Source organism: Seriola aureovittata, chromosome 19 (assembly GCF_021018895.1).
Source record: "Seriola aureovittata isolate HTS-2021-v1 ecotype China chromosome 19, ASM2101889v1, whole genome shotgun sequence".
In the NCBI taxonomy this organism is placed as follows: domain Eukaryota; kingdom Metazoa; phylum Chordata; class Actinopteri; order Carangiformes; family Carangidae; genus Seriola; species Seriola aureovittata.
In genome coordinates, this window is record NC_079382.1 from 5,876,822 (window position 1) to 5,890,574 (window position 13,753).

The following is a 13,753-nucleotide window of genomic DNA, read 5'->3' on the forward strand; positions in this document are numbered from 1 at the left end:
GTGGGGGGGTGGGGGGTTTAAGCTTGCTGTGCATTGCTAATGGCGTGGTCTCAGGTACAGCTCTTACATTGTTCTGGGTGATTAATGAGGTGACAGTCCCCCTGTAATGAATACACCACAAGCTAATTGTCCAACTAATGAGAAAAATTTCTCTAGTTTGTCAATTTGATATTCAATTTCTAAAGGTGACTTCAGAACAGATGACCTTGCCAATAAAAGCACTATTGTTTATTATAAAATCACACTGCCTTCAAGGTTTTTGGGTTTTTTTCCAAAGCAGAGTGGACACATATTTCCTCACAGATTTTTCATAAACCTTTCAATTTACTGGAGGAAAGAGGAAAGTACAATGTAGTGCCATTATGGGTTTGATGTTTTGTCACCATCACATAAACAATGTTACTGGAACCAAAATTTCAGTTTTTGGGTCACAGACACACTTAAACCCAGATTTCTATGTACACAAGGGTAATTTTGGTGTTTTGTATGTAAATGTATGTTTATTTCTGTTTTCCTTTTTATAAAGGTCTGGCTTTGAATATTAATCACAGACAACCTAATTTTTCTTTTCTTAATACATTGCCAAAAGAAAATATAAATTAAACCCATATGACTTCCATAAAATAGCATTTTTACTCACTTTAAATAATGTAATTCCTTTGTTGCAATATACTGAGGCAGGACATTAGACAGTGAGGGGTCAATCTGAATGCGAGCCCATGTAGCATATGTAAGCAACAACACAATTTTCTTTGTAAAAATAAAACGTTAACTTCATAAGCAATGAAACAAACCCTCGCTCATTTCAATACACTCAGGGTTTTGGCAGTTACAGCCTGACTCGGTCTGGTATGACCAATAGCTACTACTGGCTAATGTAAGCTAATGTTAGCAATGTGGTTTGTGGCCAACTACTATGTGTTATACTGTGGCATTATATATTGGTGAAGGTGTAATGTACTAACTTGTGCAAATATATTAAGTTGTATATATACATTTTATAAGAAATGTAATTTTATTCTATTTTTAGATTTTATATAGTCTTGCTAACATCTGGCCAGGGAAAACAGATTGAGGACAGATTAGCCTTCAGGGCTAACTGACCTATTGACTCATTAAAAGTTCTTTTTTCTGTTGATCGATGAATATTATCCCACTCAAGTAAACTAATAATATAAGAAATAAATACATTTGCTGTGTTTAAGAATCTCATGTTATTATGCCATCCAGTATCTTGTGACTGCCACTGTTGCTCCTGTTAAAGTTACATAGTTTTAAGTGTAAACAGTTAATTTGATAGTACTGGCAGAAAGACAAGTCTCTTAAAAATCTGAGAGGATTTCTGGTTGGTATTTTTAGTTAAGCCTGGTGAAGCAGCATGAGGTCACTACAGAAGACGCAGTGTGTTCCTGGAAGGTCAAGTGGCCATTTCGTGGGACCTTGGAAGATCCTCAAAACATATTTCCTCACTCAGCTTTTCCGTTAACATAGGGACACACACACACACACACATACGCGCGCACGCACACACACACAAATAAAAAATTTGAGAAAGGCGAATTTCATGTGGCTTTGTCCAATCAGAATCCAGCAATATTTAAATCAAAATGTGTTGAAGGTTGTGGAGATGAAACAGACTGGCTGTGTTTCTACTAATAAACATTATCTACATCTACATAACTTTTTTATTCTGTAACATAAAGTCTCGGAATATATTCTGATGTGTATTGCATTTTTTGAAGCACGCACTGTAACAGTTAAGTGGTCTGATGCAAAATGTTTAACGCTAAAAAAATTAAAAAAAAAAAAGGCCTGCATGTTATTGGATGATGCAGCTAATTTCTGACAGTTTTTTGTGTTTGCTTGTTTGTCTTTTCGCCCTAATGCATGCCTTCACCATTTTCTCCCCCAGCCAAAACAATGTCTAAATGTTTGGTGGCAGCTATTCAGTCAACACAAACACTGGCACGGCGACAGTCGTCTGCTTGTTTGTTGCTTCGTTTTATTCAGTTTGCTTGCCAGACTAATCTCACTGGGGTTCCATCACGGGGCTGGTGCTGAGAGTGCATCAAAACTGTGAAAATGGCTACCGTGACATACTCCTGGCATTTTCTCCATTTGGGGATGATAAGTACATTTGATATACTGCGGGCCTGTCCAAAAATCATCATTCTGCAGCTCAACACCATAGCTAGCTGCTGCAGCCCCTGGTTATGAATATCCTGCACCACCCACCTCCCTTCCAATCTACACCTGACTTTCATCTTTGTCTCTCCTCCTCTCTCTTCCTGGCTATTCATCCATCTTCTCAAGTTTCTCTCGATTCTCTCTTCCTCTTCAGCCCACCATCCACCCAGCTATCCTGTGCTCCTTCATCTACACGCCGCTATTCTCTTTCTCTCTGTCTCTCTCTGGTGCAATCAGCCCTCTTTGCTCTTCTTGGCTGAATCAGGCCTCTTCAGCTGCAGCCACGTTTCTGGTGTCATTTATCTACATTCCCCTCACTCTCCATTCCCTTTCTCTTCTTTTCTTCTCTACCCATCTGTCTATATGTCAGCTGTTTCTCCCTTTTGTCAACTTATTCCTGTCATCTACTCCATTAAATGCTTCAGTATTCCCTCAGTGGCTGCGTTTCTTTTCTATTCACCCATGTCCCTCTGTTTCTCCTGCTTGCTTTCCCTCTATCCTCCTTCCATTCTCTCCCAGACGTCAGACAAAGCCAGGGAGTAAATTCATCATTTATCAGGTCGCTCTGAAATTTATGGTGTTGGAAGGATGAATTAGACTGGCGGCTTCTACTCTCAGCTTAGTCTGAATTCTGAGAGCGACAGAGATTGTGTCTCAGATAGGGCTAATCATGTTTGGCCCTGGGGAGGCGTGGGGATTTATCTCGCTCCCGAGGAATTGTTTTGTCTGTATTTCAAGACAAAGATTGGCAGATGTTTTCAGTGCGCCTGTTTCAGGTTGTGGGAGTCGCAACATTGTGTGCATCAGCGCAGGGATGACGGTGTTTGCATGTGTGAGTCTGAAAATGAACACAAGGCCATTCTCATTATGACCAACCCTTTTAGACCCACCACAAAGGCTGGAACACACACACACACACACACACACACACACACACACACACACACACACGCACGCGCACACACACACACACACACACACAGACACACTTTCCCCGAGGCCTAAGCAGAGTAGTTAGGCCAATGGTCATTCATCTGAGACAACGCCTGAACCTCAGCCAGCCCCGGCAAAGTGTGATGCACAATTTCCGCCCAGCTCGGTCTAATAATTCTTTGATTCAAAGATTCAAACTCACGCAAAAAGATCATGTAATCCAAAATCAAAGAGCACAGGGATTCGGAGTGTTATATAAGGAAATTGGAAACCCTCTCACTAAACAAAGACAAGCCCCTGCAGTAATGTGGGTTGTCACAAAAGTACACAGGATTGTAGGAGAGATGCAGAGCTCTGATGAACACCGACTGGAAAAGGATGAGAAACGCGCAAGAAAAAGGAATTTGGGGACAAAAAAGAATGGAGATCTGACAGGGCACCGTTAGAGGGGGGAGAATAATTAGAGAAAGGGAGAGACAAAGCGGTGAACACACACACATACACTCAACACCCACACGCAAACACACACTGAACACGTGTAAGCTGCAGGAGCCTGATGGAAACGCTGCTGTATGGGATCAGTGTGGGTATATTGTTATATAGAAGAATGGGACTGCAAGGCACAGAAGTTCTTTTCTGACTTAATTCTCAATATGTCCAGCATTAAAATGCACAATTTTTTATTTTATGAACCTCTTTTGTGAAAATCCCTCTTGGTAAACTGTGTATTAATTAAATATTACCTTACAAAAAAAAAAAGAAAAGAAAAAGAAAAGACATTTAAGCAGATGTCTTGTGGATTCACTGGCAATTACATCCTTGGTCCGAGGATCTTAATAACATGTTATTCTGAACCGTCAATAAAAGCAAAGCAAAAACATTTAAAGAAACGCATCATTATGGGTTATCACAATGTTGCCCTCACAGAATTTCATGTAGTTACAACAGTCTGTCAGCCCTGATGACGGGGAACTCCAAGTAATTGCTGAGATCTGGGAACATTGACATCGCTACAACATCATCCAGCGGGGAAACAAAAGTAGTCAGATGATCAGATAGGTTGCAAACAAGCCAACTGTGACAGTTTGCATCATTCAATTATGTAATGAATTCAAACTATAAAGCTTAATGTTTCAGCAGCTAGTGTCGGAATGAGCTTAACCTCTGTTCTGTCAAAGTCAACACCTGGGCTATAAAGCAGAGGTACTAACATATGGCTCTGTCTCAGGTTCACTGTTGTTCTTTCAACATGTCTTACACACTCCCTGCACACTTAATCAGCTACACCTATACAATCTAATGTAATCCAGTACGTCAGCTCTAATACACTGTACCTTTACAAACATTCTAATGGCCAGTTTTTGATTAAGCTTTCCAATATGTGCTTATTTAACTGTGCTTATTACTGAGGTCATAGTTAGTGGTGGTGTTATACTGAACTACATTATATTAAAAAGTGTTCCTAATAACCCCCCCCCCCCCCCCCCCGCTTGTAAATGGAGTGGGCAAAACATTAGAAACACCTCTCACTACAATGCAGCTTAGTTCAACACCACCGCAAACTGTGAAGGAATTTTCTTCCTTTTAGTAACACTAACACTCCAAGAGGTCAGGTAATAACAAACTCACAGTGTTAGACAATGGTTCACTGTTTAGTTTCTATTATACAGCTAGGGTACCCAAGGTCTTTCAGATAAGGAGGCAGGGAAAAGCATAACTTAGAGAGTTATGCAAATCCAGTTCCAGTCAAGGATGAGTGAAGTAGGCAAAGGACAAGTCAGAATAATATTAATCAGGTAAGAACGTGTGACAATGTGACCAAAAGAGTCTTTAACACAGATAAGTTTAGACTATATTTTAGCCTTATTTGGGTAAGGCACAGAAGAGTGTTGCAACCATGTGAAACCTAGGAATATATACGCCCTATAGGACTGGCCATCTTCAGAAATTGGTGTGGCACTATTCTGAGTCCCTTGTTGTCTGAGTACTGCTCATCTTTTTTCCTTGGCACTAAGCTTACAACAAACCCTTCTGCCTGAGACATCTGAACCCCTGGTGATCGTCTTTTTCTCCAGCTCACAAGATATCAACCTCAAGAACTACAACCTCAATAATGAACATTTAGTTAAATTAATACCTCTCTGAAATTGTCAATCAAAACTGAACATTATTATCTTTGTAAAGGTAGAATTTATGACTCAACTGTTGAACTGCATTAGATTTTAAATACTGTGACTGGTTGTAGATAATTTGGGTATCAGGTATAAGATACATGCAGAGCAGTATGAAACAATTGCACCTTCGCTGAAGGGCTGCTGATGCATCTTCAATGGTTTTACCCAACATCATACACTTTTTGAAGTGCAATTTTTTAAAAGGTTCTCAGCTGCCTGCTCCAGAGACTAACTACGACCCAGAATATAATTTTTGTATTATATGCAGATCGCCCTGAACCTAGTAATAGTTGCTGCTAAGAAACTTATTCTTCTGACCTGGATGTCGCCCACTCAACACTGCTTGCACTTGCACACTGGCTCAAGGAGATGTTACTTATTGCACAAACTGGAAGACGATGTCTTCTCAACCCCAAAACAGAGAATAGATTTGAGAGAACATGGGAACTTTGTATTATGCCGTATTCATACTTGTCCCTGTCACTTGCCCTTGCTCCTGAGATGCACAGTAAGCACTGCAATAACATCTTGCCAACAACAACTTAGTCATGTTATCTTTCAAATTGCCGGGCAGCGTTTTTGTTACGTCTATTCTAATTTCCCTTTCTCTTGTTCATTTATTTTGAATTTTTTTTTTAATAAAAAACTCTAATAAAATAGAATATGGAAAAAAACACAAACAGGGTTTAGGTAGATTATTGACATCACATCATTTGATGATAATAGTCAGCACACTTGAAATGTCAGTAATAATCTCTTATTGCAGAAGGACACTGAGTGTGCACAACTACAGCAAGTACAGTAGGTTAAAGGTGAAGCAAACATTTCTCCAGAAAACTACAACACCATTTAAATAGGCAGTTACTTTACTGTTGACCTGAAATAATTGTAGCTAACCTGGAGGTTTGTTTTTAAACGCGTACGATCGTCTGACTCCTCGTGTGGCTCGTCTCACCAATATAAAGATGGACGTAGCCTCTGTGACGTTACCCGTAGGTTTCTGAAGAGCGCTTTTGAAGCTTAGAGTGGGCTACTCCACCGTCGCCATCTTGGCAGTGCCTGACTCCCAGTCTTTGGGGACTGACCTTTTGGAGCCAGCCTTAAGTGGCCACTCGAGGAACTGCAGTTTATGTCACTTCTGTGTTGGCTTCATTTTTCAGCCGCGGAGGTTGCCCTTTCATGAACATTCCTAGATGTCTGCAATGTACTCGCCAAGCAAAGTATTATGACTGTTATGCAGCTAAGGCCCAAGTTCTAATAAATTTGATTTATCCTTTAAGAAGTAATTTATGGACAAGCAATAAAAATGGAAATGCCTGTGATTCTGCCCAAAAAAATTATAATGAAAAGGAGGTCATGGTGCTGCCATTCAAAGCAAATCCCAACACCTCTATACTTTTGAGGGCCAACTTTACAAACAAAACTGCTAAGATATCCAATTTACACACCCCAAGCTATTTAGCAAACAGCTTTGACTGACAAGCAATCCACCAACACCTTTGTCCTCACCTATTCCCCACCAGGGAGAGAGGGCATGCCCAGATCCGGTAACTGTTTATTGAACGACCTGAGATCCTTGTGGTGGCTGCTGCCTTCAAGTTAAGTGTTAGGAGTGTGAGAAAGCAGTCGATGAGTCTGCACCCTGACATGTAATTACTCATGAGATGACAACGCCTTTACAAGGGAGGGAGGGCGAAAAAAAAAAGAAAATCAATCATTGTTGAATTACTATCACTGAGTGTCCCGCAAATTACCTGAGCAGAAGAGAAAAAGAAATTACCATGCATTCGATCTCCCCGACCTCAACTTCTCTCCAAGACGGTGGCAGGCAGACAGAAAAGGGAACAAACCTCAATGGGATCACTTTGAAGGAATCCAGATCTCAAAATGAAGCATTCTCTCTGTTGTGCATTGCTTGAACCGAGATGCAAACTGAACGGCCGTTTAGCAGCGATTTCTGAAAGGACGCAGGCTTTGGATTAAAGATATTGACAGGCGCATTGATAGAAGGTTGAGAAAACAAAACAAAACCATTCAATGCTGATGCAGGAGACACTTTGAGATAATTATGACAGCGGTAGGGGTTCAATTTGCAATCTGAAATGACTGGCCATTAAAGATGGAGAACAGTCGAATTACTGTGTAGTGCGGGGGCCGAGATCTAAAGGAGAATGACAAATCTATCTCTGTGCAAATATGCAGTCACATTTGTCTGATTAGTGAGTGTTTGTGAGTGCGAATGTGTACGTCATCTGTGTACATGTGCGTGCCACATGTTATGGACTTTCTCAGTATTTTCCAGCATTACTGTGGCTATAACGCAGTTATGAAACCCGTCCGACTTTATCTGGTCAAAGAAAAGCGAAAGACAGCCAACGGCAAAAGAAAGCCAGAGACAGAAGAGATTAACATCACCTGCGCTGGCACTGAACCAAACCAAAACAGCATGCCAGGTCACGCCAGGAGAGAATGCTGCCCTGTCCTCGGTGAAGGCATGCAACTAGGAGCTGTAGGGCTGCTGAGACATAGGGCTGAGAAGTGAAAGGGATCAACTCCTATTTGTTTGCTCCTCACCACTGGGCAGCATCAGCATTTTTGAAGAAAGTTTCTCTTGTTTCTTTATCAGGTGTTTCAGTTTAGCTAGTGATGTACAGTTGTATTTCTGTTCACGTTAGCGCCACATCTGGAAGCGGAACACCATTCAATCTTCAGCATTATCCATTTATTCGACACCTGTTTCTGTCCAATTGTGTCATGCTGCTATGGCTCAATTGTACCTCAGAGATCAATGAAGTTTCGTATTATCTTTTGTCATCCCAACTTCTCTTTTCCTCAACTGCCACTTTGTGCCCGTGTTGCCCCCCCCCCCCGTGCATCTTCTGTGTTTGACTAAGTGAAATTGAAGAGTGGGTAATAACAAACAAGGAAACAAAGGTGGCTTCTCCTAAGATGGCTAACAAGGAGACACAGATATCAGAGAGCAGGAGAGGCAACTCAATTAAATGGACTGTTAAATACAAGCAGGAGAGGATTTTTTCCTTCCTTCCTTCCTTCCCCCTCTCTCTCTCTCTCTGTCTCTTTCTCTCACTCTCTCACCTAGCAAGCTGAGCGGCACATCTCTGTTCCAAACAAAGGGAGTGCCTGAGCTCCCAAATGGAGCGGGCTCTGTTTGATGACCCCATTTGTATTCTGCTGCTGTGCTGCTTCTGCTGACCTGGGAATGAGAGATACAGGCAGGCAGCAGCTTTATCTGGCCAACAGGCCACCCTTGGTTTTTTGCCTCTATCCTCTCCTTGCTTGCCCACCGACCAAATGCCGCTTGGTCCCTTAAAATCCCTTTCCTGAAATGAACCGGCCAGATGTTGCACAGTTAATGCCTCTTGGAAGACAAAAGATTCGAGCTTGATGTGCTCCTCTCCTGTGGAGTCAGGTGTGAGGGCATAAAAGAAGTTTTTTTTGAGGAATGGGTTGCCACAGGAGCATAGTGTGTGCCACTAATGTGACTGCACGCTACCTTGTCCTCAGAGATGTTTTACTAAGAGCAACAGGACAAAGTTAAACTGTCTGTATTAGTTGTTTTTGCTTGTCGGTGGCGCCCCTTGCTTTAACAAATATAGGTGGTGTCCAGTGGTTTTAAGACTATGATTTCATTCAAATTTTTTCATAATTTCATCAGACAAAGCATTTAGAGAGGCGGTACCTGTGGGAAAGTGCTCATTGACTGGCCAGTTGTCCACCTGCAAGGTGGCGTTGCCCCCGTTCCTGGTGAATCGGACCAAGTGGTATTTGCCATCGTTTACCGCTGTTGTTGTCTCCTTCACACTGATGTCCACCGTCCCAATATTGAAAGTCACGCCCACTTTGCCTTGCTCCTGGAAAAGACACAAAGAGAAGAAGAGCAGAGAGAGTTGATGGTCTGATTTCAATAAATCTTTCAATACATTTTACCGAACTGGTAATTGACATCAAAAGCAGTGCGTGCGCCTTCTCTGGAAGTCACGACAAATCTGTCACGACTGTCACAGCTTTTATCACAGATTTTAAAATTTGAACTGCTACTGTACCAAAATTCCACCTACATGCATTGTTGTTCAGTAATGAATTAATTATACAATAAACTAACTGTAAAAAAGTTCAATAAAGCTACTTGGATGAATGCCCTCGGCTGGTGCTAATGGTGAACTACTCAGAGAACCTGAGGACGCTTGCGCGTTACGCTTCATTATACCACTGTAATGTGATGAAAATAAGCTGCCAGCAGAGATTGTAATGATGAGTAATGCTCCCTGCAGCCTGTCACTGCGAAACTGGCAGGACAGATGCCTTTTCCGCCGCGGTCCTTACAAACTATATGAATACCATATGTTTTGTTTAGCTCCTAACGCTTAACCAGTTATACCATGACCGTAAATTGTGATGCCACCCCATCATTCCCCGACCCCTCTCCGCTCGAACCCACTAATTTTCACGAGCGCCACAGTGTATTTTATTGTGACTGCGTGTGTATTCGTGGGCATGTAGGCGTTACAAGCAAAAGGTTTTAGAGCGGAGGCAGGGCCTGAGAGAGTGGCGATGGGGAAGAGGTGTTTTTTCTGTGTCATTTGTTTTAATCCCCCACAGGGAGTCTCTCAGTGTAATTACCTACTTTAGAAGCCCGGAGAAGAGGGACTGTTTCTCATAACAAAACCAAAATTAGGGAGGCTCGCACAGGGGGCACACACATATTGTTAATTGATCAGCTGAGACAGCGGCCCTGCACGGCTGACTGAAACAGTGCAGACCTGGATAATGTCAGGCTGAATTTAACGGCGCTCGTCAGCACGAAAGCAAGATTGCCGCAACTTAAACGACACAACACTTAAACCTGCTGACCTCTATTTAATGTTACAGGCTCTTCATACTGAAGAAGAGCACTTAATAAGGCCAACCTATACTTAACACAGTCTCCCAGGCTTTTACATCCTCCAATATACTCCAAGTTGAAGAATGTATTAAAATAGTACCAACAGATTATTATAGCAAGCCGGAGTCCATAGTAATAAATGAAATGTGTCATTTTATTGGTGCCAGCATGTTCTCAGACTTAGTTTTAGCAACACATTTTGCTGAATCTGTTTATTCTGTATTTTTGCTATATTTATAAGAAAGATAAAAAAAACATATCACATCAATAAGGAACAAAAATCAAGTTTGTTCCTACATTTCTATCTTTTAAGTGGAGCACCTCGAAAACAGGTCTCTTTTCAGTCCTCTAAATCAGGATCCTGTTTTTTGTTGCTACGCATCTTTTTAAAGTGCAGTGGGGCAAGAGGATATTCTTGTCTTGATTTAAGGTACAGTTTGTCCACCACAAGTAATGTTTCCTCGAGTTTTTAAGGAAGTAGAACATTTCCCAAAGTATGCAGTACAATGTGAAACCCTGCAGTGACTGTGCAGACTGTAGTTTCCGCGATAAGTCTTTTTAACTGCCAAGGCAAGTCAAGAGGACCTGCACTTTATTCAATGCCTCACTCCTACTTAAAGTTCAAACATCCTTTGTCTGCTTAGCAAACGACATACAGCACAACATTACAGTGTGTGTGGACCACAATGCAAGGAATGACAGCGCGCCTCTCCTTTGTAACAATCTCCAGCTCGGCTAATAATGGAGAAAGAATGTCACCAAAGACATGAGAAAGCCATCTCCTAAAAGCCCAGGTAGGGCGCAGAGTGGGAGTCAGACAAGCAGAATATCTGAATGTGCACTTTATGTCTCTGTCAGAGACGCTGTAAATGGGCTCTTAATTTAAGTAGTTGTCATTAAAACTCAGAGCAACAGACAAATGCATACGATAAAAGTGCACGCGCACAAGTGTACAGACATGCATGCTGCTCATCTGGCAGCAGATACACATAATCCATGCACCTAGACGGGCCAAAGTAAGCACACACACGGATATGTTGATGATTTAATGTGACAAGGTGACGTTCATTGTGTGTGTTGTACCGTGAAAAATACTACTAAAGCATCCTGGCCCTCCTGACTAATGACAGGACCTTTCCCTGGTATGAAAAAACAACATGTCTGATGGCCTGAGCGCATACAAAGCACAGACAGACACATCAGCACTAGTACATCCACTGTGACCTTCAGAGGCTCTGGCAGCCCTGGCTCTCCTGTGTAGTCGCATCAAAGCCACATCACCGACCCACTAATACCTACAAACAAAGACAGATCGTCACCCCCCTGGCCCTGGTACAAACAAACAACAAAACACAGCAATTGTACACCTCTGTAACCGTTGCCGAGCGCCTCCGGGCAGTGTGCAGAGAGGGAACTGTGTGTGGTAGTGCTCTGCAACAGCAGACCTCCTCCCTCTCTCTCTTTCCTCCTTCCTCTGCACTACTCCTGTTGTCCGGCTACCCTCCCGCCTTCGCCACCGCCACCGCCACCCACCTGCCTGCCCACCCCCCAATGCTGCAGCAATGTTTGATTGACAGATCCAATTACGTTTTTTATTGGCCTGTCGCTCGCAAGGCGGGAAGGCACTTCATTGTCTCCCGAGCAAAGGGGAAAAATGGCTATTGTTCTCTTAGTGGAAAAGATGATGGCCACTATTCCAGGCGTAAACAAATGATGCGCGGAGAATCACTTCCAAACTTACACACACGTGAATGCGAACAGACACCAAAACACACACACATAAAGTCATAGAGTGTAACCTTGCACTACAGAAGCCTCGTTTCACACGTCACATGACAAAAAAATAAATAAATACGAAGCAGTGTCCAAACATTCAATCAGTCGCCCTCACTAACTCGCTAAACAAACAATAAATATAAAACTACAGCATGGAAAGTGGTCATTTGCTGGTATGATGTGCTAAAGCCCTTTCATAGTCTAAAATGCCCCCACACTCACACTCACTCTTTTTTTTTAAATGCCAATCACGAACACTGACTGTTTTACAGCCACAGGAATAGAATGAGATTATGCCGGCACTTTGTTTGTGCGTCACTTAAGTGCACAGTATGTGTGGGCATGTTGTGTTCACGCTCTGTGTAACTAAGACTGATAAATGTAATTCCAGCGAGAGAACCCAAACCCCCCCTCCCCGCCGCCAATCCCCTCCTCTCATCCATCCCCTTTTCTGCTGCGAGCTGGCCCGGGCTTGGCACGAGGAGCTCCAGCGGTCCCACGTGACCCGGCACACACTGACATCAGTAATCAGGCCCGCCGCAATCCAATTCAGGGCCGATCAATGCCTCCAACACACGGAGCGCCCCAGGCAGAGTGAAAGAGAGAGAATCACTCAAAGCAGTGGTGGGCGATCCTGCAGACAGCCATCACAGCCCTCAGCAGACAGCTGCTGTACAGGGCACAAGCCGCTCACAACAGACCCCATCCCCAGCTCTCTGAATGGTCATTCTGTTACGCCACAGGCAGACAGATACATACATTTGGAAGCCATTTTATGGAGGCGAGATGGGTAGAATTAGCACATTTAGCTCTGCTGGGGAGAAAAAAGCTGACAAAAGAGGTATGGAGAATGAATAAATTTATATAGTTATGTGCCGGATATCTTCTATACGAAGATGTGCATTGAAAGCACTTTAAGCTCAAAGAATGTTATTAAAGTGATAGTTTTTTTCACCCCACAAAAGGTATCGCATTGCATTCAAACCTTGATTGAAATCTGGTACGAGCACAGGGTAGTTGTAGTGGGATGACTCCAGTGGATCTATATTAAGTCTCAGTTGGGTAGGGAGGAAGATCTGATATCAAGAATGTGAACATGTCCCAGGGTGGGAGTTTGGGTTACATATCCACCCTTTCATCTGACATCAGTGCTCAAGTTAGCTTTTGCGGTCAGGGGCCATCAAAACTGGCTCATGGAAGCAGCAGAAGTAGAATCAATAGAGTGGAGAAGCTAGGACAACGTGAGACACGCTGGATTGATGCACCTGGCCTTCACAGCGCCAAAGCCATTTATCGTCAGTAATTGACAGAGATAACTCATAGATGGCGCAGTGATTTGTAGCTGTCTGTTCTTGTGCGTATCAGGCTCTGGAGTCAGGAATTCGCCGAAGGGTGGGATGTTAGAGGCCGCTGAGGAGAGGTCTCTGTGTGTGTACTGGCCGTTAGTGCAAGTCATTTCTTCATGTATGGAACGCACTGACAAGTTGTAGAGCCCAAGGACAGGGAAGACCCTGCATGGTTTTATTTATTTTTTTGTTTTTTTTCCATGGTCTTGAAATTGAAAACACTATTGGTGAAATTGAAAGCCTGGATCACAGAAAGAAAGTCTCTATTTAGAAAATAAATGGATCAGCTCTAGAAAAGAAATTCACAATATGTGCAACTAAACAAGTGCGACATTTCATCCACTGACCCTGCTGTTGTCACAAACCTGCTTCAATCTGAAAACTATGACCTGAAAAGGTCCGGTTCACCTACATTTACCAAAACAAATAAACCA

The 13,753-nt window shown here is 42.7% G+C and overlaps 1 protein-coding gene across 10 annotated transcripts in view; it reads right to left on the reverse strand.

Moving 5' to 3' along the window:
- The window catches only part of LOC130187347 (neurexin-3b), a 283,686-nt gene that overhangs the window by 35,847 nt on the left and 234,086 nt on the right, over positions 1–13,753 (reverse strand). For all 10 annotated transcript variants that reach the window (XR_008830443.1, XR_008830442.1, XM_056404857.1 and 7 more), the window contains one exon: positions 8,995–9,166. Coding sequence is in view for 8 of the 10 variants with exons in the window: in XM_056404857.1 (XP_056260832.1) it covers positions 8,995–9,166 (172 nt within the window). In the remaining 2 variants the exon portion in view is untranslated. The remainder of the gene's footprint in view (positions 1–8,994; positions 9,167–13,753) is intronic.